The sequence below is a fragment of the Rhynchophorus ferrugineus genome, unplaced genomic scaffold (assembly GCF_030347505.1).
Source record: "Rhynchophorus ferrugineus isolate W39M unplaced genomic scaffold, kcgeb_rfMv2 rfM2, whole genome shotgun sequence".
Taxonomy (NCBI): domain Eukaryota; kingdom Metazoa; phylum Arthropoda; class Insecta; order Coleoptera; family Curculionidae; genus Rhynchophorus; species Rhynchophorus ferrugineus.
In genome coordinates this window covers 1,204,433-1,231,256 of record NW_027472581.1, presented here as the reverse complement: position 1 = coordinate 1,231,256, position 26,824 = coordinate 1,204,433, and the positions used below count along the sequence as shown (strand labels likewise).

At 33.9% G+C, this 26,824-nt stretch overlaps 6 protein-coding genes and 2 long non-coding RNA genes across 12 annotated transcripts in view; 5 read left to right on the top strand and 3 right to left on the bottom strand.

The window, feature by feature from the left end:
* dnc (phosphodiesterase dunce) overlaps window positions 1–13,236 on the top strand; it is a 787,050-nt gene extending 773,814 nt beyond the window's left edge. For all 4 annotated transcript variants that reach the window (XM_076395536.1, XM_076395535.1, XM_076395537.1 and 1 more), the window contains 4 exons: window positions 8,390–8,690; window positions 10,316–11,027; window positions 11,716–12,019; window positions 12,816–13,236. In XM_076395536.1, the coding sequence (XP_076251651.1) occupies window positions 8,390–8,690; window positions 10,316–11,027; window positions 11,716–12,019; window positions 12,816–12,872 (1,374 nt within the window). In that variant the 3' untranslated portion in view covers window positions 12,873–13,236. The remainder of the gene's footprint in view (window positions 1–8,389; window positions 8,691–10,315; window positions 11,028–11,715; window positions 12,020–12,815) is intronic.
* On the bottom strand, window positions 9,103–9,508 carry LOC143190926 (uncharacterized). The gene is made up of 2 exons (XR_013004349.1): window positions 9,373–9,508; window positions 9,103–9,311 (listed from the first exon to the last, which is right to left on the bottom strand). It is a non-coding gene; the product is annotated as an uncharacterized LOC143190926 (long non-coding RNA).
* Window positions 13,237–13,801: 565 nt separating the features above from the next.
* Window positions 13,802–15,673, bottom strand: LOC143190923 (uncharacterized). Its single transcript, XR_013004348.1, has 2 exons — window positions 15,202–15,673; window positions 13,802–15,006 (listed from the first exon to the last, which is right to left on the bottom strand). It is a non-coding gene; the product is annotated as an uncharacterized LOC143190923 (long non-coding RNA).
* Window positions 15,674–15,925: 252 nt separating this feature from the next.
* Window positions 15,926–18,090, bottom strand: LOC143190918 (uncharacterized). The gene is made up of 7 exons (XM_076395530.1): window positions 17,708–18,090; window positions 17,407–17,647; window positions 17,065–17,354; window positions 16,826–16,969; window positions 16,551–16,773; window positions 16,202–16,496; window positions 15,926–16,138 (listed from the first exon to the last, which is right to left on the bottom strand). Exons 1-7 carry the CDS (start codon window positions 17,966–17,968, stop codon window positions 16,066–16,068), a joined length of 1,527 nt encoding a protein of 508 aa, XP_076251645.1. The 5' UTR covers window positions 17,969–18,090; the 3' UTR covers window positions 15,926–16,065.
* Window positions 18,091–18,093: 3 nt separating this feature from the next.
* On the top strand, window positions 18,094–18,991 carry LOC143190921 (josephin-2). Its single transcript, XM_076395533.1, has 3 exons — window positions 18,094–18,455; window positions 18,517–18,697; window positions 18,750–18,991. Exons 1-3 carry the CDS (start codon window positions 18,190–18,192, stop codon window positions 18,945–18,947), a joined length of 645 nt encoding a protein of 214 aa, XP_076251648.1. The 5' UTR covers window positions 18,094–18,189; the 3' UTR covers window positions 18,948–18,991.
* LOC143190920 (tRNA pseudouridine synthase-like 1) lies at window positions 18,811–23,236 on the top strand. Of its 2 annotated transcripts, none has more exons than XM_076395531.1 (6): window positions 18,811–18,950; window positions 19,058–19,197; window positions 19,258–19,386; window positions 19,453–19,752; window positions 19,813–20,083; window positions 23,078–23,236. In XM_076395531.1, the coding sequence occupies exons 2-6, from the start codon at window positions 19,127–19,129 to the stop codon at window positions 23,234–23,236; spliced, it is 930 nt and encodes a 309-aa protein (XP_076251646.1). In that variant the 5' UTR covers window positions 18,811–18,950; window positions 19,058–19,126. The 2 variants fall into 2 exon arrangements, 1 of the variants encoding a protein (XP_076251646.1); XR_013004347.1 differs by lacking the exon at window positions 18,811–18,950 and adding an exon at window positions 21,716–21,827 and having other exon boundaries at window positions 18,987–19,197; window positions 23,078–23,118.
* On the top strand, window positions 23,084–25,430 carry LOC143190919 (serine-arginine protein 55). Its single transcript, XM_083059050.1, has one exon. The coding sequence runs from the start codon at window positions 23,341–23,343 to the stop codon at window positions 24,343–24,345; it is 1,005 nt and encodes a 334-aa protein (XP_082915176.1). The 5' UTR covers window positions 23,084–23,340; the 3' UTR covers window positions 24,346–25,430.
* Window positions 24,830–25,430, top strand: Mkp (MAP kinase-specific phosphatase). Its single transcript, XM_076395534.1, has one exon. It carries the CDS (start codon window positions 24,830–24,832, stop codon window positions 25,406–25,408), a length of 579 nt encoding a protein of 192 aa, XP_076251649.1. The 3' UTR covers window positions 25,409–25,430.
* Window positions 25,431–26,824: the final 1,394 nt, after the last annotated feature.

The following is a 26,824-nucleotide window of genomic DNA, read 5'->3' as shown; positions in this document are numbered from 1 at the left end:
TTGGTTCCCCTTAGTCTACGTCCTAGTTCAATGCTACACAAGAGCTACAGCTCTTTGGTGTTAAGATGGCAGTGAAACTCTCCACTATGACAGAATCAGAAGGTCTCGATATAAGTAATTATTCCTATAGTATCTGGGTACATCTACAATACTTCTCAGAACTTTATTCTGAAATGGTTTTATTATGTTCACATTACTTCCTGGGAGAACATCCCCATAACTCCATAAAAGTTTTTTTGTATTTGCTTGTATGGCAGCAACTTATATAGGGATAATACAGATTTTCTTCAAAATAACCTATATATTTTGTTGTATTACAGTTCCGGTTCTTTTATTTTATTTTTGCTGTGCTCTTTCCAGCGAAATTTTGCATCAAAATTCATCCCAATGTACCTAGCATTGTTATTGTATGAGATAACTATATTATTCCTATTTCTTAGAATGTGAACAGTTTGCCTTAAGACTTACTGAATAAGGCAAATCATGGAACCATCCAATTACCATTCGTTACAGTCAACATAACATAGGAATTATTTTTAACTAATTACATCTTACGTTGGATCTTTATTAGATACGCTCAGTACAATCTTAATTATAAATTAATTTATTACTACATTTCATTTGTACTTGGATTAGTTCACAAGCAAGAGCGAGAAAATATGTACATCCATCAATATGTACTCCTCAATTATAAAATTATAATAACTTATAGCTATAGTTTACACTAAAGGTACACACTTTATATAAGTTCGTATGGTTTGGTTCGCTTCAATCTCCTGACATCCTACGGGCTGTCCAGCAGTTGTATTGCCACGGTAGTATGATTTAGTAATCTTCTTTCGTGTTTCAAGGCGAAATCTTGGATAACTTCGCAAATCCATTTTATTTCCAGGTCATCGTGCAGCTCTTCGTTGGTTACGTAGCGATAAGCATTGGTAATCAATCGAAAAACCCTGTTTTGACAGCGTTGGATGACTAGTTGATTTGAATTTTTGGTGCAACCTCAGATTTGCACACCATAGGTCCAAATTGGCTTTATAATTGTCTTAAAAATCAACCTTTTTGATTTTAGATCAAGTTGAGAGTATCTTCCGACTAACCAGTATAGTTGTTTTATTTTGGTTATAATGTGTCTTGCTTTTTGTCTAACATGATGTTTCCAGTTTAACCTATTATCGAGATGTATGCTGAGGCCGAATCGGGTATCCATTGAGTCATATAATTAAGTTTTTATTATTTCGCCGCAATGCAAAATTAACATGGACTTTTGTCTAACATGATGTTTCCAATTTAACCTTCCATCGAAATGTTTTCATGGTCACAATATTTCCAAGAATATGTTCATTGTTATCTATTTTTACACAGTTAACCTTCATAAAATCACACTAATGACCAATAAATAGCATTGATAACAATTAATTCCTAAAAATAGCATTAACATTTTCTGAAAAATCTGCAGTCTAAATATATCTCTCTGTAAACTTTATTAAAGAGCAACTATTTATATAAAAAAGAACTTATTCATTCTATGGAACATACGTGTGCTATAGAAAGAGGAATCAATACCTTCCGAGAACCGTAAAAATCTCCGGCCAGCTGTCATACATCCGTCTAACCGCGTTAGCATAGCCAGAAAATTAGAAAATTACTTCTGGGGATATTATAAAACTAGTAAATAATTAAAGGAATTCGTATTTAGTGGTTTTTAATGCTATTATAAGAAACATTTATTTGAGGTATTTTATTAGGAGTAAAAATAACACTTACATATGCATCAATATGGAATTTATTGTATATAATAAAATAAATTACGTATAAAAGTGAACCCACCTATAGATATTAGATCTGTGAAGTTGTAACACGTTTGTTTTGAAAACTAGAAGACTTGTAAAAAACTTTTTTTTTACCAATATTGCCTGATAACAAAATATGTTCATCTTTAAGAGAAAAAAGACGATCAATCTTCGTTCTGACCTGTTTTTCGGAATTAATTACACGACAAAAAACTAAACGAACGTGGAAACAAATAGTGATCGCTGGTTAAGTGTCCAAACTATAGGATGGATTCAATAAAATCTTGTAATCAACACTTTTCGTTAAAAGGAATAACAAAAGACCCTTTTTGGTTTGCAACATACTAGTGAAAAAGTTCCATTTTTAAAATAAAGTCTATTTAATTAAACTCCATTAATTCTGACTCAACAGAAATGGTAAAAACGAATGAATTATCTTTTAATCATGTAACACTTTCTCTCTTTTGGTTAGTGACTGCTGTTTTACAAAAACGATGACAAATAATAAGTTAAATGAAGGAAAATAAAGAGTAATAGATACTCATCATCATTATCATCAATCTATAGCCAGCACTCAGGGATAATGTCTATTTCTCAACCAATATGCTGCCGTTTGGACAATTTTCACTAAAAATATATTTCAGCCCTTCCTGTCTAAACTATCTAATGCGAAGCAAATAAAATTACCAACTTCATAAATTCGCCATTTCAAATAATTATGAGAGAGATTAATTGCAAGAAATATCCTTTATATGATCTAATAACCGTAAACTTTACATGAACTATCAGAGAAAGATGTTGATCCAAAATGAACAAAACACAGGATTTGAAGAATACTTGGAAAATCTGACACCAACTGAGGCAACAGTTTATTCGTTATGGAAAGCAATAAGAGTAGCTCAAAATTAAAATAATTGGGCTAGAAACAATAAAGAAAAGGCTAACAGTGTCTCTAATCACCTAAAAATATATTTGAGCTCTTCTAGTCTGAGCTATCTAAAGATTATGCAAATCAAATTATCAACTTCGTAAATTCCTTACTTAAAATAAAAATGAGAGAGATTAATTGCAAGAAACATCATTTATATAATCTAATAACCGTAAACTTTACATGAACTATCAGAGAAAGATGTTGATCCAAAATGAACAAAACACAGGATTTGAAGGATACTTGGAAAATCTGACACCAACTGTGGCAACAGATTATTCGTTATGGAAACCAATAAGAGTAGCTCAAAATTAAAATAATTGGGCTAGAAACAATAAAGAAAAGGCTAACAGTATCTCTAATCACCTAAAAATATATTTGAGCTCTTCTAGTCTGAGCTATCTAAAGATTATACAAATCAAATTATCAACTTCGTAAATTCCTTATTTAAAATAAAAATGAGAGAGATTAATTGCAAGAAACATCATTTATATGATCTAATAACCGTAAACTTTACATGAACTATCAGAGAAAGATGTTGATCCAAAATGAACTAAACACAGGATTTGAAGAATACTTGGAAAATCTGACACCAACTGAGGCAACAGTTTATTCGTTATGAAAAGCAATAAGAGTAGCTCAAAATTACAATAATCGGGCTATAAACTATAAAGAAAAAGCTAACAGTATCTCTAATCACCTAAAAATATATTTGAGCTCTTCTAGTCTGAGCTATCTAAAGATTATGCAAATCAAATTATCAACTTCGTAAATTCCCCATATCAAATAATAATGAAAGAGATTAATTGCAAGAAATATCCTTTATATGATCTAATAACCGTAAACTTTACATGAACTATCAGAGAAAGATGTTGATCCAAAATGAACAAAACACAGGATTTGAAGAATACTTGGAAAATCTGACACCAACTGAGGCAACAGATTATTCGTTATGGAAAGCAATAAGAGTAGCTCAAAATTAAAATAATTGGGCTAGAAACAATAAAGAAAAGGCTAACAGTATCTCTAATCACCTAAAAATATATTTGAGCTCTTCTAGTCTGAGCTATCTAAAGATTATGCAAATCAAATTATCAACTTCGTAAATTCCCCATATCAAATAATAATGAAAGAGATTAATTGCAAGAAATATCCTTTATATGATCTAATAACCGTAAACGTTACATGAACTATCAGAGAAAGATGTTGATCCAAAATGAACAAAACACAGGATTTGAAGAATACTTGGAAAATCTGACACCAACTGAGGCAACAGTTAATTCGTTATGGAAAGCAATAAGAGTAGCTCAAAATTAAAATAATTGGGCTAGAAACAATAAAGAAAAGGCTAACAGTATCTCTAATCACCTAAAAATATATTTGAGCTCTTCTAGTCTGAGCTATCTAAAGATTATGCAAATCAAATTATCAACTTCGTAAATTCCCCATATCAAATAATAATGAAAGAGATTAATTGCAAGAAATATCCTTTATATGATCTAATAACCGTAAACGTTACATGAACTATCAGAGAAAGATGTTGATCCAAAATGAACAAAACACAGGATTTGAAGAATACTTGGAAAATCTGACACCAACTGAGGCAACAGTTTATTCGTTATGGAAAGCAATAAGAGTAGCTCAAAATTGAAATAATTGGGCTAGAAACAATAAAGAAAAGGCTAACAGTATCTCTAATCACCTAAAAATATATTTGAGCTCTTCTAGTCTGAGCTATCTAAAGATTATGCAAATCAAATTATCAACTTCGTAAATTCCCCATTTAAAATAATAATGAGAGAGATTAATTGCAAAAAATCTGATTTATGTAATCTAATAACCAGGAATTTTACTATAACTATCACAGAAAGATGCTGATACAAAACGAAGAATTTCAAGAATACTTACACAATTGAAGCTGATAGATTATTCGTTATAGAAAATAATAATAAAGCTCAAAATTGGGCTAGTAAAAATAAAGAAAAGACTAAAAGTATCTCTAATCGCCTAAAAATATATTTGAACTTCCTAAATTCCCAATTTCAAACAATAATGAGGGAGATATAGAACAAGTCCATAGACTGGTAAACAAAATAAATATAGATTTAAAGGCCAAAAGCCTCCTATCCTGCTGCCATCCTCACTTTCAATTACTAAAATGTTAACTCACAGATAGACCTTTTACCATAAAATAAGACGATGGACACATTGAACTGCCTTCAATGTATACAGGAGTTCCACTATTTTAGTGTAGTATATTGAGTCTGATATTGTATCTCCTCTATATGACTAATCTGCCGACCACAAAAACCACTACTGTAGCAACATATGTAGACGACACTGCAAGAAGCATCACAAGAATATCCAATAACAGCATCAGAGAACCTTCAAATAAAACTGTGGCGAATCAGAGAAAATAAAACAAAATATACCCATGTCTTACATGAATATCAACAATTGTCCACTCGTCCAAATATCTTGACATGCGTCTAGAGTGACGCCTAACTTTGAAGAAGTGCATACTTGTGAAACCAAGACAACTGGGACTTCAAATATATTGGCTAATCAGGCGCAAATCTATATTATCATTAGATAACAATATATTGCCGTACGACTCAATACTTAGACAAATTACCATATAAAGAATCATAGGAAATATAATGAAAAAAATTATATAAGTATTATATATAAGGACACGTTAACACATCATGATAAGGTTTACTCATGCGTCTAAATCAGCCACTATCAGTTGTAGCTTATTCACTCATTCATTCATTTTTCATTTGTATTTTTATCAGTTACAGAATTCACACCGTGTGAATATCTATTTTTGCGGACAGCTTTCGTCATTTTTCTTTTTAATCTTTTAACTCAATTTCTCTATAAAATAATGTTGACTAAACATGAAAGGAAAGAATCTTTAAATAAAATTCATGTATAACTAACGATAACAAATTTGGAATCGAAGTTGTAACAGTTTGGGTTCACCGAATTTTACGATATTTTTGAATATCATCTGATATCATCACGGATTTTTATATCGAACTGGTTTAAAATATTATAAATAATAATCTTATTAACACTTTACACCCCATATTACTTAGTTAAATGATTCAACATCTCAGCTACAGAGAAGAAACCACGCACAAATCACATTCAAACCGCATGCATCTTCTGAAAGCCAAGATATCCTCCCAGTTACTTCACTAAATATCTTTTACTTAACGGACCATAGGAAAACCAATAAAAAATATCTAATAAAATACAAGAAAGTCTTTTTACAAAATAATATAAGGAAGTAATTATTAAAACACATTTTTAAAAAATGAGGATTATTTTTTCACGTGCGTGAAATCTATACAGCTCTCGTTTTTATGAATAAATCGAAAATAGAACTAAATTACATAAAAAACCGATTAGAAAAAGTACTAAACAACATAAAACAGCAATAATTAAAATCTCGAAATACCAAAGGCTTTAATTTTCTTTCTTTTTACAATTTAATATGATAAATAAATTATTAAAACCCAATTTAAAAACATGAATTACTTTTTCGCACTTGATATCTACACAGCTCTTCTCATTTTTATTAATAACGGGAAACTAGACCTAAACCACAGGAAAAACGTTTGAAAAAAATAATATATCTAATAAAATATGGCAATAGAGAATCCAAATACTAAAACGTTGTGTTTTCTTTATTTTCACAAAATAAAATAATAAATAAAACAATAGAACGCAATTTAAAAAACGTCGATAAATTTTTCAGGCACCTAATACGAATATTATTCACAAACACCAAATTCCACATAAAGAATCAAATAGCCACACCAAAAAAATAAAACAGAACACTCATTCAAAGACGAACGATCATATTATAATAATTAGGAGAAATGTGTATAAATTAGCGTTTTCCTTGAGTCGCCCGTGAAAAAAACAGACGTGGCGCATTCTTCAAACACTCGAAACACAAAGCTTCTTTCCCAAAAACCGATTGTTTCGCCGAAACATCGACCCTCGCACTAAAAATACAGTCGCAGGTTATACTAGTCACACGTATCGGCCCGAATCAAAAGCGATAAAACGCGTCTCGTCACAAGCCTACTCTGTATTTAAGAAATCGCTTGCCGCGCCGTGGCATCAGTTCGCGAATACGCTTGGTGCGAGTTGTATGCGGTAGTACAATTAGCCGTCAGCGATAGATACGTGATCGACTATAATTTTTTTTATCGTGTGTTCGTTCGTTCATACATTCCCCAATCGTTTTCTTCGGTGCCTTTTTGAGGTAACGATTGTTGACTCTTTAACAGTGTTTGTACATTGACAATGTTGTCGTCCACTGACGACCTCTCCGTGCCTAAACGCCACGGAGTATTGAGGAAATCCGTGTCAGAGGAGGCCTTTGCGGAAATTGATAGGATTCCCCCGAATTCAGACAAATTGTTCGAAAATCTGCCGTGGTTAACGATCATGGCTGATTTGGCTATAGCGGCAGCCGTTGCCGAAATTAAGGTTTGTATTTCCGGAATATTTTGCAACAAACTTTCTCTTAGCGCCTATTAAAACAAAAAGAATATATATTTTATTATTAGAGAAGTTTAGAAGAAAAGAAACCGTGACAGTGACAGATACTAAAACTTATATTACATATTTTTACACAGAAAACTTTAATGATAAACAGTAAAAAAGAAAATAACACCAATTAATATTTTACCTAATTATTTTGACAGTGACAGACAGATTTCAAAATTTCCTTACGTTAAGGATAATAATTATATTTTTGCCCAAAATATCTACAATATACTAATATTTTTCAAAAATCGAAAACAGAACGTAACTTAACATTTTAATTCAATAAAACAGGAATATTTGCAATTACATCTTTTGACCTGAACATTTTGAGGGTAGCAGTAAAATTTATGAGTAAATAAACCGTGACAGTATATTAAAACTATATTGAATATGCCTGTGTGTGCGAAAATACAAAATATCTACATTAAACCATTTATCTTTTTAAAAAATCGCGAAAACAGAAAGTCCACTCTACAATTAAATTTAGATGAGATCTAACGGTAAAAAAAGGAACCCGTTTCACTAAAACTTTTAACCTAAACATTTTAACAGTGGTAACCGGTATAATTTAAAGGAAAGTGAACCGTGACAGTGACATATCGAAAATCGATGCAACATATCGACGGTATCCCATATATTTTCAAGACTCAAAAATTCGTTCTACTTCTTCAACGCTATTCAATAAACCGACTACACATGACAAAACGGACTTGGCGTTATCACCAACGATTAGCGTTTGACGTCACTGTCATTTTTAAAGAAAAATATTTTATTTCAATTTAACGATAACAGACCATGTAAAAAAAATGGATGGACATGCAGTCTAGGCATGATAATTAAGACAAAACGACGACTATAAATCAATGTATTATAATTAATAACAACAATTGCCGTAAACGTCATTGAAGATAAGTGACTGTGATTTTGTCGCATCTTTTGAATTTATTATTTCTTTTTTTTTAATGAATGTTTACTAAATAAAGCAGTGGCTATAAAAACTATTTATATTTATAAAGCAAATCGAAAATGTTAAGTTAAGTGATATTTTACGTTATCAATAAATGATTGGTTATTAATAAGCGATTTTTATTTCTAGTTCAAACGTATGCTGAACAAGGAACTGTCTCATTTCTCGGAATCCAGTCGCTCTGGCAATCAAATCTCCGAATACATCTGCTCCACCTTCTTGGACAAGCAGCAAGAACTTGATATCCCGTCGCTGAGACTCGATGAGGCCGTCGAAGCCCCCAAGGGGGCCCAGCGCAAGGAGCGCCCCCGCGGCCCCACCACCATGTCTCAGATCTCCGGGGTGAATAGAAAACTATGCCACACCAATTCGTTCACTGGCGAACGCTTACCCACTCACGGGGTTGATACACCCTTTGAAGAAGATTTAGGTGAGTTTTAGGTTGTTTTATCTCACTCACTTTTCCCGAAACAAAATAAAATGGCAAAAGAAAACCAATCACGGTTTTAACTGACAAAAGTGAGATAAAGACACAAATAAATAATCATAATAATACTATATTCTGGACATGGAAAATTAAAAATATGCACATAGTTCCAGCGTTTGCGCATTAATTTTAGCACCCAAAAAAAAATTCATAAAAGTACTTTAAACAAATTGTATACCATAATTAGTGATAGAGACTTCTTTTCGTTAATTTTGAAGATATTTCATAAGTGGTGATCAACAAGATAACAATACAACATAACAATTAATTTTAAAAATTAATTAATTATTACTGTTCGGAACATATATGAGAATTTAGCAAATACTAGACATTGTAATAGAAAAAAGACTCAAACTATACCATGTTAAATCATTACTAATTTTATTTAATATAACAGAACATTGCAAACGTTTTAAAATGTATCGAACACATCAACATGTAAAAATAACAAGCCATTAACGGTGCTGTACTCCATAATTTTTTAGCTTCTTTCTCATTCTTCGTAAAGTATTTAGTAAAAAAATTATTTCAGGCTTTAAATAAAATATTGGTCATATTTTCTACCTAAAATATAGTGCAAAACTCTTTGAACACAACAATTTCTACTAAAAAGCCACTTAATCACCTATGTTATCCTTAAGGCCGCAGTTATCATATCACTGCAATATCGAGGTAGATTACTCCTTCATTGTTTCCAATCTATCTCCCAATGCATAATAGCAAGTTTATTTTTTAGTATATTATTTTTAAAAGATACTAGCATAACTTCTTATATGGACTGTGATTCCTCCAACCAAATCATCTTGTACTTGTGACCTTTTACTTATTTCATAATAAGGAACCATTGGGTCTGAAATAATTTCCAACCTTCAAAACAGTCATAAAATTTTACTAAAATGTAACCATACGCCATGTGGAAAATATAAACTCGTACCAGTCTAAGTAATCTTTGTTTTTATCCTTAACGGATGTACTACTTGATGACTCCAGTTATGAATTTTGTACCCCTAATAGAGGTAATATTTTTAATATATGGTTTTTATTGTGTCTACCTCATAGCGAACTTTCCACGCAGTGCTTCATAGTCTTTTCCCTCCAGTCATTAAAAAATCGTAAATTTTAAAATCCCTTCAGAAACCTACAAATATAATATAGATATTATATATAAAATATGGTTTATAAACATAAGAGTTTTACCGTAATCCTCACACGAGCTGAATTTCAATTTTAATAGCGTTTTCTCCGTTATCATGGCTTTGTTTATTATGTTACTGACCATAGTTACAATAATTTGATATTATTTAAAAAATGCTACATGTGGCAATAAAAGTTGCATTTCAGTGACAAAACACCGTGCAGATACTGTAAAGTGATTCACAAACAATTTTATTTTGTTAAGAGGATTGGAAAGTGCGGTTATAAACAAAAGATTACGTGCCTCCGTGTCAAACGATAAAAATCGAACCGTAGAGGACCGAAGCTTTCCGAGTAGAACCGAATATACAACGATTTAATTTCGATTCACAAAATGTTGGCGCATTGGTATTAAATATTTTGTTTTATTCCAGGTAAATGCTTGATGGAGATCGACCGTTGGGGCATCGACATGTTCCGCATCGGGGAAATGAGCAACGAGCGTCCGCTGACGTGTGTCGCCTACACCATCTTCACCAGCCGCGACCTCCTCAAGAACATGATGATCCCGCCCAAGACCTTCGTCACTTACATGATGACCGTCGAGGATCACTACGTGAAGGAGAATCCCTTCCACAATTCCCTGCACGCCGCCGACGTCACCCAGAGCACCCACGTGTTGCTCAACACGCCCGCCCTCGAGTCCGTATTCACCCCGCTGGAGATCACCGCCGCCCTGTTCGCGGCCTGCGTCCACGACGTCGACCATCCCGGTCTCACCAATCAATTCCTGATCAACTCCAGCTCCGAGCTGGCGCTGATGTACAACGACGAGAGCGTTCTCGAGAACCACCACCTAGCGGTCGCTTTCAAGCTGCTCTCCAACGAGGGATGCGACATCTTCCTGAACATGAACAAGAAACAGAGACAGACCCTGCGCAAGATGGTGATCGACATGGTGCTCAGCACCGACATGTCCAAGCACATGAGCCTGTTGGCCGACCTGAAGACGATGGTGGAAACCAAGAAGGTGGCAGGCAGCGGCGTGCTTCTGCTCGACAATTACACTGACCGAATCCAAGTACTGGAGAATCTGGTGCACTGCGCCGATCTGAGCAATCCGACCAAACCCCTTCGTTTATACAGGTAAATATTTGTTATTTATTAAATAAAATAGCCAGTTTTGTGTTAAGGAGATATTCTAGTCCAGAGGCACGAATTGACATCTTACACCAGATTAGATTATACATGGATTTATTACTACTGTTCTGTTAAGCAAGACCAGTATGGGATTAATACATCATTATGTATTTCTACTAGTACACTACTTTGTGAAACTCCAGCTGAAATAGGTTTAAGTGTTGAGAATGTACCTTCATGCGAAGCTCTAAAATATCTTTCGAAAAGATATGATTCCACCAGTCGAGACAAACTCAAATGAACAGATACAATCAATTTTTTACTAGAGGTTGCAATACATAAAAGGAAAAAAACTAGAAAAATTAAAAATCCAAAAATCTTCACGTAATCAAAAACATTGATACGATAGAAGAAAAACGCGTTTAAATTTCGTTTCTAGAACTTAACACTAAAACAGTTATTATTCTCAAGGTGTTAAACTATAAAAATATGAAGAAACAAAACCGATTTTTTCAAATTTCTAGACTAGAATACCCCCTAAATGCCAAATTAATTCACCTTCATCGAAGTGGGCTGTTGTTACAGTAAGAGTAGTCTCACTAGTTTTCTGCTGTTTTAAGACTAATTTACAGTTTCACAGCCACCAACCAACTTATCCAAAGTTAACGCTTAACAATTTGTTTTCCTCTTCCAGATTGTGGGTGGAACGTTTAATGGAAGAGTTCTTCCGCCAGGGAGACAAGGAACGCGAGGCGAACATGGACATATCGCCAATGTGCGACCGCCATTCTGCCACCATAGAAAAGTCCCAGGTCGGCTTCATCGATTACATCGTGCATCCGCTTTGGGAGACCTGGGCCGACCTGGTACACCCCGATGCACAAGACATCCTCGACACGTTGGAAGAGAATCGCGACTGGTACCAGAGCGCCATCCCGGCCAGTCCACCAGCCGAGGAAGAACCCGGCGACCCTCAACGATCCGGAATACGTTTCCAGGTAAGATTCTCGTCTTATACCACTGGAAAGTTATCTGCCGTCATAGGCAGGAGGGCGCGAAAGATGCGTGTTGCCAGTTTGTATGAATTGTATGTATCTATGAGGAATATTAACGTTAGCATTGTTAGGTGGCAAAAGCCTGGAAATTAACGACATTTCGAGGGAAAATTGGGGATTTTGAATTTTAGTTTGGAATAACAAATTATTGTTCTATATTTTTTCAATATTAGCTTTTCTCTTCTCAAGTCTTAAATATTCAATCAATTTCAATTAATTTCGTTGTCCAACTTCACTCTGAGAGGCAATCTAGACTTTTAGACACTTTGAAGGCAATGGTGCCATGTATTCAAAATGAATTTGTTCAAAAATAAGACTGACAGATCTATTTCTGGACTGAAAAATGATCTGATATAAAGAGAGATTTAAATTTGCAAGTTACCAGTTGTTGAAAATTATACGTATATTTGAAGATTATAATATAAATAGAGTAAGTTATCTTGAAGTCACAAGTTAACCCTACAAAACAGAGCTCGTTAGATTCTACCTCTCCATTACTTGTAAATGGCAGCGTCGCAAAATCAGACGGAAACTACCGAAGTTTACCGAATACCGGTTAGGATTCTTTAGAAATTCTCCCTAACCTTATATATAAAAATGGATCGTTTTTTTTGTGGTAATTTGAACTTGCTTCTTTATTCGCCTATATTTTTATTTGCGATACATACGAACTGAACCCGTTATCCAAACTCTCTGTTATTACGTATTCGATTACTTACGAAACGATGTTTTGTTGCAGGTGACTCTTGAAGAAGGCGACGCCGAATCCGAATCGGAATCGGCGGGTCCGATGTGACGGAGGCTGGCCGGCCTCTGCAGGAAGCTCACCGAGAAGGTGACGCACTGGTGGCGCGCTCGGCCGTAGGGCGCAGGCGCCGCGGCTCGCGCCCGGATGTGCGCAGGCGCACGTCCCCTCATTTTGTAGCTGATAGAAGCAGGGCGAGAAGCCGTCGTTGGGTTGGCCTTCGACGTTTTGCCTTAACCACGTAGAAGAAACTCTGTCGACCCCCTCTCTGCTGACCGTGCATCTGTAAATAAGCCATATTGGGATTTACTGAAAATGTGTCTGTCAGTGTAATACTCAGCCCCGTGTATGTATAGGTACTATGTGTCTTGTCAGCTATATTATAAACACAAAAAGTAAAGCTCTCTCCATTTTATCACGTTGTTTTAATCCCGACATCCCACTTCCATTATTTATTTATTTGAGTATTATAGACCCATCAGCCTCCCGGACTATTTAGGGACATATTTTCAATATACAACACATTTACAATATCACTTAAAGTATACAATGTAATTACAAATATGTTGCAATATGACAAGCAAAATATGTAAAAGCATACAGATACATGAATATATAAATGCTACAGTATAATGGTCGCATAACCTATGACAGTGATAAGGATACAAGATACTAGCGTTGGGAACTATCGACTGAAAACAGTCGATAGTCAAAAAACTAGCGACTGAAAATACTAATTACTATTTTCAGTCAAACGCAGGGTTTGACTGTTTTGTTCAGTTCGTGATATCAGACGAAGTTGTACGAACCCTTTCGAACGAAAAAATAATTACTGAATACTATTAAGATACAATTAATAATTTAATTTTAAACGAAGTAGAATTACTTTCATATTTGAGTGTTCTGTGGATCTGTAAAAAGTAATGGATTTTTTTTATGTAATGGAATAATACCCCACAAATGTTTTATCATATTTTAATATGTTAATTGCTATTTTCAAATAGTATACTATCTATAATAAATATAGACAATACAATACAACTTAAACAAAACCTAAAAACTAAGGATGTATAATAACCATAAATACTAAATAAAAATTAAACATTTACCTAATCATAAAAAAACTCATTCATGACATAATTAAAAATGATCTGATTTTAAATAAAGTAAATGCTTTATTTTTGAACGGAAATACTTTTAACAAAAACTGACAGAGTAATCGAAATATTACCTAGTATTGCCATAAAAACAGTCAAAAGTATTTTACCATTTATCATTCACAATTTTAATCTTTTTACCTTATTAAATTAACAATCTTGAAAAATATCGTTCCAAAATGTTGCTCTATTAATATACAATATATTGCTATTTACAAGAAAACTTTCAAAAAAATCATGAAACTATATATAAATCTATGTAACAACAGTCACTAATAAAAAGTAGTAAAATCAGTCCAACCAAAAATAGCGACTGAAACAGTCGATAATAAAAAGTAGTCAATTACTAAACAGTCAATGCACACTATTATATTTCTAGTAATAGTCCTGTTACGGTTTAAAAATTAATCAGCTCATTCAGGTTCTCCAGCCTAAGGCACTGGTCCATCGTCTCTTCCAGGTTGATGAACCGTCTTTTCGATTAATATTCGTCATTCGATTATGTGTTTGGTTGACAGTGGGGCACCACATTCGACTCACAGTGGTGGACTTCCTCCCTTAATGGGAAACTCATGGGTCAGTTTGCAGTGACCAATTCTGAGATGCGATAATAAGTCTAAATTACGCCTGCCAACGTTAGTGGTGTTAAGGCCCTGATTATACTCTTTTTCTCACCTCCCAAAGTTTGTTGTTTTCTCTTAGATCCCATCTGAATTGGTCTAGATGTCTAAAGATTCTAGTAGAGTGGGGCTTCATAACATCCCATGTCCAGATTCTTTGCCTTTATTTATATACTGGTTAAATAAATCAACCTACCAACAATTTCTTTATTATTATTAATCTCTTACCATTCCACTATCTGCCCAATGGGTGAGATTTATGTTATACGACTCGTAGATCACTCCAATCAATAATTTCGTGTGAAAAATGCACTAGTATTATACTGAATTTGGTTACTACTAGTGATCGCCCTGTAATCGCAATTCTGCGATGTAAATTCACCCACAATTTATTACAAGAGTCTAGTTCTGGAAAATAATTACAACCTTGTCAGTTGTTGAACATTATACGTACATTTGAGAAAAACATCGTTTATTTTAAACCAATTTTGAAAGCAATAAAGTGATTATCAAAACTGTGATTATTTAAGGGGAAATAGTAAAAAGTTGAAAATTCTAATATAAACATAAATCTAAGTCTCCTTTTTACCAACGAGGGCTTACCTGGACTGGACCTACTATTTAACGTGGGCTCCGAACCACAATCATCGGCATTAAGCGTACCGACTGGCGAGAGACAACTTAGAAATCATCCCAGAAGACATCAAGTCTTACCCTGCCTGGTGACTGGCGTAACTGGGATCATTTTCCTTGTCCGATTTTACACTCTTGCCTAGGACAATCACAAACATAAATTTACGACCATGGCCCAGCAGGGTTCAAATCCGCGACTATAGCAACAGTAAGTGGGCTGTCTCTACCACTGCGCCAACCAAACCGGTACTCATTTTTCTTTTTTTGGAAATCATCTTTGCATCTAACTAAACGTATAAAAATTACTGTAATACCATTCGATCCACAATAAAATTATTTTATAATCGCTGTAATTTCTAATAACCTGCCACTATTTTGAAAAAGATGACAGCAAAAAAATTAAATGAAAATCCTGTTTAAATTGACTTATATAATAAAAAAAACTTAGTAATAAAACATATAATATAAAAAAACACTCATTTTTATCCATATATATATATATATATATATATATATTATATATATATATATACTTTCCAATGCATATCTTTAAAACTAAAGATTATATAAAAATTTTTATACTACCTGAGTGTATTCAGGATTCAACGTAAAACTGCAATACGTAAACTGATACTTTGTGTACAAATAGTATGTATCAAAAATAAAATAAAACAAATTATCCATAACAAATATATATCAAAATAATAATAATATAATTGATATAAATTAAATATAATTGACAAAGTATTACCAGTAAATGTCGATATAGAATGCAAAAACAATAACATAAATATTCGCTCTGGTAAAATATTATCAAACCATAACAAAAACATTTCAAACATCTGATTCGGACGTATTTTCTGTACTAATTTTTTCTCGGTGGTAAAATCCTACTTCTGAGGTATATCTGAAAAATAATACATATAAAAAACAAGCAAATAGACAAAAGACAATCGCATGTCAAACTTACTCATATGTTGACAAAAAGTCGCTCTGGCTATTCCCTGGATTTTCGACTTTATCATCGATGTCGTTACTTTCTTCATCCGTACCATCTAAATTGTATAAAAGATTATTTCGTTTCAAGCACCTTTTCTTTCGTTCATACTTGGTACCACTATGATACCGGTCGATGTGGCACCTTAATTTTGTTTTAGAACAGTAACTCTTTTTACAGAATTGACACTGTGGTTTCTCATAGTCATCTGTGTGCTTCATTAAATGATGTCGTTTCAATGAAGAATTATCTTTAAATCCTGCATTACCTATAACAATCAAGATTATTATAAATGTAAACTTAGTATAAATCGAAAACTCACAAACGTTACAAAAAAATGAAGGGGGTCTATTTTTGTTATGTCTCAAGACATGTTTATCCAACGTTGACTTCAATGGGAATGCTAAACCACATATAGAGCAGATAAAATTCCTACTTTTAATGTGCTTCAGTTGAATGTGAGTATTTAGTGTAGACTTATCGTTAAATCTATTACCACAATGATGACAAATAAAAGATCTTGGATTGGTGTGAACTATTAAATGCTAAAATGTTATAGTAATAAAATGCAGTCTGTATTATGTACACAAAAAATACCCTATTGAGTAACTGTTTTGTTTTAAAGCCTTTATTGCATATATAACATATATAGTTCCTTTCATAACCATGTACACTCTGGCGATGTACATCTAAATCGGATTTCTTAATACATTTATGACCACAATACTCACAAACGTGTTTCTAAAAATTAATAAGCATCACTAAAAAAACACCACTAAATAACAACAAACAGCATTTAAAAAATAATATTTTAATGTGATATATAATAAATTTACTTTATGTAATTCCCAATGAAACTTGAATTCATCTTCCGGAAACTTCTTTTGACAAAACCTACACAGCTTTCCAGGCATTTGAAGCAGTTTTTCTTTTTCAAGATCATCTTTTATATACTTCAGTTTTCTTCCAGTTTCTGTTTTTACTTTTTGTCTTGCATTAACCAATTCTCTGAAAGTTGCATATTTTTCAAAAGGATTTTGACCATGTAACTTTGCCATGTGGGTGTCATATTCATCTGAGTCCTTTAAGTCTAAGCTGCATATTGTACAATTTAAATCAAGTTCCTCTAACAAAAAATGATTTAGACCAGTAACGGCAATGAAATTTTAAATTGTTACCTTGTTTCAAATTAATGTTATTTAAATTAACATTTTCTTCTGATGCATTGTCAGTGTCTGACTTATTTAGAACATTTGTCGTACTCTCTACATATTCATTTTGTGGTAACTCATTTTTTCCCAACAATGTTCGGATATATATATCTGTTCTTTCAAATTGTAACTTAAAATTATAAAAATCAACTAAGCATGTTGTACATTTTGCACATAGATACGGAGGAAAACCATCATTTTCCTGTATCTGCAACCAGATTTGAAAAATTACCCAAAATAGCATGAATATTTCTTCGTACCAACTTACCGGATAAGATATTGCCTGGGTTAAAATATCAGCCAAACTCAACTTCTGATCTATAACCGAATATAAATAATGCATTTCCGAGTCGTCCGTAAAGCAGCCGCGGCATCTCGTACCTAAATTAATTTCAACTGTATCAGAATCGTTTATATTTTCCAACTTTATTCCTATAGTATTATTTATTACGTGACTCGAGCCACACCGTAAAATCTCGTGGGTTGTCTCATTAGACGCCGCCATTTTAAGTGACGAAACTCTAGACATTACCAATTTCTAAGATTTTACGAAAAACCAGTGTTTTCTAATAAAATATTGACTGTAAAATATTGCAAATGTCTTAAAAAATAAAATCATTTTATCAAAATATCGAATAAAAACTAAAAAGCAAAAAATATAACCCAGTTTATATTTAAAGAAGAGATTGACAGATTAACCTTCCATTAAAAATTGATAAAAAATTGTTTATAAATATTATTTGGAATAAAATGAATTTTCAGCAAGAAACCAACGAAACAATTTACCACGAAAGACAAGTACGGGAACTGTGTGCGCTTCACGCCCTCAACAATTTATTTCAAGACAGGACGGCATTTTCCAAAAATGAATTAGATTCAATCTGCCATACATTAAGCCCAGAAAACTGGATAAATCCCCATAGATCAATTTTAGGTCTTGGAAACTATGATGTCAATGTAATTATGAGCGCTCTGCAATCGAGAGGTTATGATATGATTTGGTTTGATAAAAGGAAGTAAGACACAACATCATTTTATAAACAAAATCTCTCTGGTGCTTTTCATATGATGTTGTAGGGATCCTTCATGTTTAAACCTTCAAAATATTGTAGGTTTTATATTAAACATTCCCTCTGATTACAAATTTAGCTTTATTACAATTCCTTTACGGAGGAGACACTGGATAGCTATACGAAATCTATATGGTATCTATTATAATTTGGACTCTAAATTAGAAGCACCAAAATCAATAGGAAGGGTAATATTTATTTTAAAATCACGACTTCACATAATAGCTTTTTTACCCATAGTCTGGGGAATTAGAGCATTTTATTAGAAGTGAATTGGATTCACAAGACAAAGAATTATTTGTGGTAACTGATTGTGAGACTGGAAGAAGTCAAGGTTGGTTAAAGGAGGACTCTAATTATAACAATAAAGTTTGCGACTCGCAGAATAGAGACGCAGAAGAAGTATTAGTGTGTGATATAACTGATTTAAATCCTTAAATTGTAAGAATATTATTAATATATTTTCAGTTAATTTATTACAATTTTTGAAGTTGTTCCAATTTTGTTCAAAAATGCAAATTTTTTGGTATGTTCTTTATGTTTATCAGAAAATACGATACTTTTATACAATGTAAGGCGTGTTTCATAATATTCTAACCTCAAAAACTACCGGCACGATGGGATCAACTAATGCTGCTGGTTGGGCAAGATATTTAATAAATTTCTCCTACATTGGTTCTCCTTTCAGGTAATTTTTGAAATCTATAAATCCGTATATATTACATTTAGAGAATTGTTAATTAATCAGGGGATCTCAAAGACAAGTTACCAGACGCATTGCGAATCTAGATGATCCAAGTACTGTCCAAGGTAGATTGGAAATGGGTCTTAAGAGATTGAGACCTGTAAATAACCCAATAGTTTTTATGGCCAGTAGGTAAAAATACGATAATAGCCCCAAACTTCATATCCTCCCCATTTATCTGTTATCTTCCCTATTCAGAACCGATGCAGGAGTTCATGCTTTGAATACAACTTGTCACGTTGACCTTCAAAGCTGTAACAATATGATTTTCGAACCGCAAAATATTACTTTATGTCTTAACCGGTATTTTACCAAAGAGGAACTGCCCATTAGAGTTTTAAGTACGAAACTTGTTCCGAATGATTTTCACTGTAAAAAATCAGCAATCTCCCGTACATACCTCTATAGAGTAATTTTGTTAAAGTATGATGAAGACATAACAACAACTTTGTTGAGGTTTTTACCTATTGAAGAGTTCAAAAGATGCCACTTCTATGGGTAAGTAGAGCAGACAGAAAAATAATCGTAGTGCCATTAATCCTTTTTGGTTAATTTTAGAGCAAAAACCATAGATATCGATCTTATGCGGGAAAGTGCAAAATTATTTGAAGGTGTTCACGATTTTCGAACATTCAAATCTAAAAGTAACGATGAACCAAAAAGCACCGTTAAAGAAATCGAACGGATAGATATTATTGAAAAAAGAATGACAGATATCGGAATAAGTGCCGATTTTAGTTGGCCACGAAATGCTTTACAAAATTTTGACCCCAACACGTATACATTCCTAGATATATATTTCAAAGGGAAAGGATTTTTATATAAACAGGTACATATAATTTGATATCAAAATGTTTTGAATATTGGATAACTTATTGTTTGGTTATTTATAATAATGGGAGCTATCGAAATATCCAATATTAGTGAGTTATTCGATAATATATTATTGAAAATAGTATTTTAACCTAGTTCTATAAATCGATATGTTCTGTGCAATGTATAATTTTCCAAATATCTATATTGAATCGGTAAGGTTGGCAACTATAGCTGTCAAAGTCAATTTTCTTAACACCACTTTATGTATTTTATTATAAAAAAATTGAATTATTTAACAGTGAATTCATGTAAACCAGATGATTTCAAATAATTATTATTTTAAGTGGCAAAGTACAAAGTTACTTTTCTATTTTATTGGCGACTAGTAATAAAGAAAAATAATACTAAAACTGAATATTCTAAAATAAAATATAAAAACAAGTTAACATCTAGTCAAATTTGCCATAGCTTTTTTTTATGAAATAGCGCTATTTCTATTTATTCCCGATTTTATTGTTAATCCTATTAAATTATTTTTCTTTATAATATAAGTAAATCATAGAACTATATTAATATTTAATGGACCTGTCCAAATAGACTTGTTGAAAATATCGATATTGTTCCCCTTTCCTACACCTCTAAATTAATAATGCGGCGGCGGGGCAAGAACGTGTAAAATGATAATTATAAAACTAATAGGGAATAAAATTATAATACATTTTTCTAGTAACCATTCGATATCCTTTATTTTGTTTCTCGGCATTAGCATATATTGCTTTCGGTTGGCGTTCCTGGTTTTCAAATGTCAATTCTGTCAACCGTACTGATCTTTCATTTTGTGTGCGTCGTTTTTATCGCATTGGCACGTTTTCGTATGGTTCCAATTTTCTCTGGATAGTTAAAGTAACGTTAAGTGAGATCACTTTTAAAGGTACTGAAGTATAACAGTTGTAAGTAATCCAAACTATTTTCGCATGAATATATTATGAATACTATAAAATTGACAACAACTGAACGCTTGTTTAGCTGGTGTCGCCGGCCCACTGTTGCAAAATGGCTTCCGAGGACCGGAGGGCACTTGGCATGTTGGCAACGTGGCGAAAGGGGGGCTCGAGGGTTCTAGCTGGTCGGATGAGGCGAGGGAGCATCGGGATCTACCGATACGTTTGGCCAGGGCAGAATTGGGTGGACTGAAATCCGGACCTTAATAGAAAAATCGGTATAAATCATAGAAGTTTATTAATTTCTAGTTGGAGCCAATCAGATGGTTATTCATCTGTTTTCCTTAGTTGCTTACTTTTTTTTCTAACATTTTAGTATGAAAAATTACATTTTTGGAGATATTTAGTGATTTCAGTTTATTTAATGTGAAGCGATTTTAAATTTATCTAATCTGTAAAAATTTTTAAGATTTTTATTATTGCATTAACCCTATTCGGATTCAATTTTACAAATTATCTTTGACATGATTTTATTTCTAGTACCACTATTCTTATCTTAATGATTATTATAACATTGATATAGTTTATACAACAGTGTTGCCATATTATTAGATACATTGTATGATACTGTGCGTTTATTTGCCTAAATAATATGTATGTACAATGTAAAAGGCAGCCCTGCTTAATAATTTGCCTTCTTACAGTGAGCCCTCTAGGCCCTTGGTCCCCCCTCTTCCAAACCAGCTGACTGACGACTTTGGTGACTTATACTTTGGTTCATATCATTCAGGCTACCATGTGATTTTTCATTTTAAGGTATGACTGTTTATCACTCAGCTAAAATCAAAATATTACCAGTAAAAGAATTCAAACAGTCATTTGTTGAAAATAATACAAATAATTTTATAGTTGTTTTAAAAGCCATTAATATAGTTATTAGGATCTGCAATTAATTCTTATCTTTTTTTATTTAAATTGCCAATTTTCGCGCTTTTGTGATGTCTTTGAAGAACAGGTATCAACCGGGTCATGATGCCTTCACCTGAGGTAATCAAAAGGCACTAGATTTGGTGAGTGCACTAGAACTCTTAAATTGCGGAGATGAAACTTCTGCATCTCTCGTAACAAGTGACCGAGTGTTGTTATGCAAGAAGATGACTTTGTTTACATGCTATTGACTTTTTTCATAGTGATTATTGATACAAAGTTTTCCATTTGAGATTTTAGCAGCCTCTAGTATCTACTCAGTAATTTGTCTGAGGTTGCGATATGGATGGTTGTATGAGACTACTCACTGTTTTTTTTTTGTTCTAAATTAGCACACAATATCCACTTTTGTTTAGCGATCAGAAAATCAGACCGTGGTAAAATTAGATTTTCAATCTGTTTTCTTTATATTGGATTAGCACACTTGATCCATTTTTAATATTCCATATACCACAGATAATTATTTTTGGTCTAATAGAGGTGTTTCCTTTAATTTAAATTTATCCCGATCTTCCCAAATGTTTTTTAACTTTTGAATGAATTCTCAATAATGTCTACAATTCGTCTTTTTTTTTTTTGTTCGAGGAACTCTTATGTCTAAAATCACTAACTCAAAATGATTTAAACCAAATATCCATGTTATGGATGTGGCAGTATAGTCGGCTCATTGTTTCTGGAAAATTCGTTCGACAAATATGTCCGAGATGTAATCTGCGTCTCTGGTTTTGTTCCTCGGCTGATTCTGGCATTAAATCAAATAACTCCATTTGGAAGACAGTACGTGCCACCATACGTAAGAATTCATTCTCGATCCCAATGATTAATTTTAATAGTCAAAATTTAATAACCAACTAATAAAAATTGTGGAGTGAAAAATACTGCTTAAATTGAAGAATAACAAAACGAGCTGAGAAGAAAAGTTCACGTTCACGACAAGTGAAAATATAAATTTTTGTATTATTTTATTTCTTGTTAGAGAGTAGTTTTGAATTGATCACCGTAAATTAAAACAAGCCCATTAGTAGACACCGAGCTAACGAAGACTTATTCGAAACTGATAGAGACTTATTTTGTCGCAGGTTCGACGTTGTGGCGCTGCAATCCTCGCAGCAGGTACGGGCATAGTGGATCTCAAAGATATCCGGTGTATGCTACAAGTTCCCTCCGTCAATAGTTGGAACCCGCGGATAAGAACCCTTCCGCCCCATGGACTCTATCTGTGCAACATCGAGTATTGATTATCGAAAAAATTGATTCGATTAGACTTGCCAAGGATTAGTAGATTGTCTTGATATTAATTTTTTTATGTTAACTCATTGAATCCGAATATTTGTCGTAAAAGATGGTCGGTTCACGGGTTTACATAGGCGGCCTTCCATACGGAACGTCGAAGCGAGACCTCGAGCGGTTCTTTAGGGGCTTCGGTCGCATGCGCGATATACTCATCAAGTCCGGCTACGGTTTCGTCGAGTTCGACGATTGCAAGGACGCGGACGACGCGGTGTACGAGCTGAACGGGAAACGGCTTCTCGGCGAGAGGGTGACGGTGGAGATAGCCCGAGGAACGCCGCGGGGCCGCGACCAGTGGGGCAGTTCGGGCAGCAGGGGTCGGGATCGCGACAGGGACCGCGTCGGTCGCAACAAGTACGGCCCGCCGACTCACACTGGTTACAGGATCATCGTTGAGAACCTGTCCAGCCGCGTGTCTTGGCAGGACTTGAAGGATTACATGCGCCAGGCCGGCGAGGTCACGTACGCCGACGCGCACAAACGCAAGAACGAGGGCGTGGTGGAGTTTGCCAGCTATAGCGATATGAAGAACGCTATCGAGAAACTGGACGACACCGAGCTGAACGGCAGACGGATCAAGGTATTTGAGGATAAGTCCGCGCGTCGTTCTAGGAGGAGTACGCGGTCCAGCTCTCGAAGCCGATCCCGTTCCCGGTCCGGCAGCAAGTCGAAGAGCCGCAGCCGGTCGAGGAGCAAGTCGCCTAAACGAAGACGGTCGAACAGCGCGGACGACAAGGGGTCGAGGTCGAGGAGTCGGTCCGCGAAACGGTCTAGGTCGAGATCGCGGTCCGCCTCCAAGGAGACGACGAAAAGGCCACGTGAGGACCGGTCCCGGTCCAAGGAGGAGGGTTCCAAGTCGCGGTCGCGGTCGAAAGAGAACGGACGTGAGGAGAACGGCCGCGGCGAGCGGTCCAAATCGCCCGATGACCGGTCCAGGTCCAGATCCAAAGAGAACGAGCGCAGGTCGAGGTCCGCGTCGAGAGAGCAGTCCAAGTCCCGTGAACCGTCCAAAGAACGCTCCAAGAGCAAAAGCAGGTCCAGGTCGAAGAGCAACTGACGGCGTTCAGTTTCTCTTTTCGGGCCTATTAGACATAAGTAGGATAGTGGTTTTGGATATGTTAAATATATTTTTCCAGGTTTAATTTTCAGTCACGTTAAATTTATTGTTCGAAATTGCTCTTTCTGTTGTCGTTAGTTTTTTTTTTATGAATGAAAACGACGTGAAAATGTTTGTGAAATAATCACAATAGAAACAGCAAATTCTCGTAGAACTCAATGTTATTTTTTTAAAGTACAAACATAAACAAAACTATTAAGTTACAAAATAAAAAATTGCGACAAAAATTGTATCTACATCTAAATAAAATTCAGTTGCACTTTTAGTTGTCAGTTTTTAATTAAACTTACCAGATCAACATATATGTTTTAATTTCCTTAAAATTTAATCTGTTCGTTATCATCTGTTCGAACGTGTATTTTAATTCTCTAGAAAGTCTAATCTAATCAATATAAGATAAAAATTTGTGTGTGGAAAGACAGAAATGGGTTTACTAGACCAACTGAAGGACACCAAGTGTCGTTTGAAGCCAACACGGACCATCATTACCCGACCAGACGGACAACAATATGTAGAAGTCAGCGATACTGTTATCAGCCTTGGCAGAAATGGTTCCGGTTATGTGGTGGACACCAGTCCCGACAACAAGCCGGCCCAGATAACGGAGCACTTGTTTTTGGGCTCACAGGATTGTTGTGACGAATCCGTGTTACAACATCACGATATAAAGAATGTACTGAGTGTAGGAATCGAAGCTCCAGTCAAATGCGATGATGTCACCTACAAATTTATCGAAATGCTTGACGTTCCGGAAACAGATCTAAGCATATATCTCAAGGATTGTTTGGATTTCATAGAAACAGCTTTGAACAGCAGCAGCAACGTCTTAGTTCATTGTAACGCTGGTGTTAGTCGATCTGCATCAGTTGTGATAGCGTTTTTGATACTGAAGAGACAGCACAGCTTCCAAGAGGCCTTCGACAGAGTCGTTACAGCTAGAAGATGCATCAGACCGAATGATGGATTTCTGAAACAACTGAAATCACTGAAACCCTTTAGTTAAGCAATAAAGTTTTATTAATCAATTGCTTCATTTCAATTAAACCTTAAATCCTGAAAAATGTTTAAATCTCATGAATCATCTCCCACGAAATTTTACTCTTATTTTTCAACAACTTCAAATAAGAACAAAAATAACTTAATTATACGCTAAGTATTCCAAGAGAACACGTATGCTAGCATCAATATCATTGTAAGATATTACGAACTGCAACAATTTTTATAAATATTGAATCTTTATGGTAACCGTATTTAATTATCTATAATTTCTAAATAATTAATTTACAATTCCTAATGATGTCATATTAGATATGTTCGTTAGAGGAGACAAAAATGGTCAGATCGATGATGAAAAATCGATCAGATCGAAAAGTTACCGATACCGGTTTTGTGTATGTCACATATATTTTCCAGATTTAATAATTATACTTATTTCAAATTGCTGTTTTTATTTTATAAAAATAAAAATTTTATTTAATAATAAAGTTTGTTTATATTTTATATAAGACAATTACGGTGTTTTTTAAAGTACAAACATTCACTGCCAAGGACGCGTGCGTATCAGGGCTTGAATTTGGAACGCGATGGGTTTTTGTTGAGATGAATGGCAATGAACGTGTTAATCTCATTAATAAATTGTTTTAATTTCCCTACGAGTAAATAAACAAATTCTGTTTATTGTAATTTATTCGAACGCCTATTTTATTTCAATAGAAAATCTAATCTAATCAGTATCAGATAAAAGTTTGAGAAAATGTTGCAGCTAGAAGATACATTAGACCGAATGAAGGATTTCTGAAACCCTTTAGTTAAGCAATAAAGGTTTATTAATCATGTGCTTCATTTCAATCCGACCTTCACCTGCGGTATTTTAAATATACATCTTATTGTTTAAAACAAAACACTTATTTTTTCAATTAAAACAACAATTTAATTATACCTGAAAGAAGGATATGCACTATTCCAAGAGAACGTGTACGTTGATATCAACATCATCATAGCAAGCTACAACGGTTTTTTAACGACTTCCTAGATCAAAAATTATAAAAATAGAATTTGCAATTTTTATAATTACTTAGTATTTAAGATGATGGTGTTTCATTTTCTGTAATATCAAATCTAGTAAGTAGTGGATAAGTTCGTGTGAGAAAACAAATATCAAATCAAAAGAACACTAATAACGTAACCAGTATCGTGGTTTTCTGTATGTCAAATTTATTTTTCCGGGTTTAATTTTCAGCTCTCACTAGATTTAGTTCTTCCAAATTGTCGTTTTTATTCCCATTAACTCTTTTTTAGGAATGTGGTATTCTTGGAATGGAATTTGTATAAAACGACAATTTTTTTACGTTTAAATGTAAATAAAGTTATTTATTTCTATAACATTTTTGTTGAATGTCATTTGTTCAAACACCTATTT

Excerpts from the sequence above, each read along its gene's own strand:
- LOC143190918 (XM_076395530.1), bottom strand. The coding sequence starts at position 17,968 with ATGTCTAGAGTTTCGTCACTTAAAATGGCGGCGTCTAATGAGACAACC. Across the intron at positions 16,774-16,825 it reads CAAAACAGTTACTCAATAGG|CATTTAATAGTTCACACCAA; the intron begins GTATTTTTTGTG and ends ATAACATTTTAG. Across the intron at positions 16,497-16,550 it reads TTCATTTTTTTGTAACGTTT|GTAATGCAGGATTTAAAGAT; the intron begins GTGAGTTTTCGA and ends TGATTGTTATAG.
- LOC143190921 (XM_076395533.1), top strand. The coding sequence starts at position 18,190 with ATGAATTTTCAGCAAGAAACCAACGAAACAATTTACCACGAAAGACAA. Across the intron at positions 18,456-18,516 it reads ATTTGGTTTGATAAAAGGAA|GGATCCTTCATGTTTAAACC; the intron begins GTAAGACACAAC and ends ATGATGTTGTAG. Across the intron at positions 18,698-18,749 it reads CACCAAAATCAATAGGAAGG|TCTGGGGAATTAGAGCATTT; the intron begins GTAATATTTATT and ends TTTTACCCATAG.
- LOC143190920 (XM_076395531.1), top strand. The coding sequence starts at position 19,127 with ATGGGATCAACTAATGCTGCTGGTTGGGCAAGATATTTAATAAATTTC. Across the intron at positions 19,198-19,257 it reads TACATTGGTTCTCCTTTCAG|GGGATCTCAAAGACAAGTTA; the intron begins GTAATTTTTGAA and ends TTAATTAATCAG. Across the intron at positions 20,084-23,077 it reads AAGGATTTTTATATAAACAG|GTTCGACGTTGTGGCGCTGC; the intron begins GTACATATAATT and ends ATTTTGTCGCAG.
- LOC143190919 (XM_083059050.1), top strand. The coding sequence starts at position 23,341 with ATGGTCGGTTCACGGGTTTACATAGGCGGCCTTCCATACGGAACGTCG.
- Mkp (XM_076395534.1), top strand. The coding sequence starts at position 24,830 with ATGGGTTTACTAGACCAACTGAAGGACACCAAGTGTCGTTTGAAGCCA.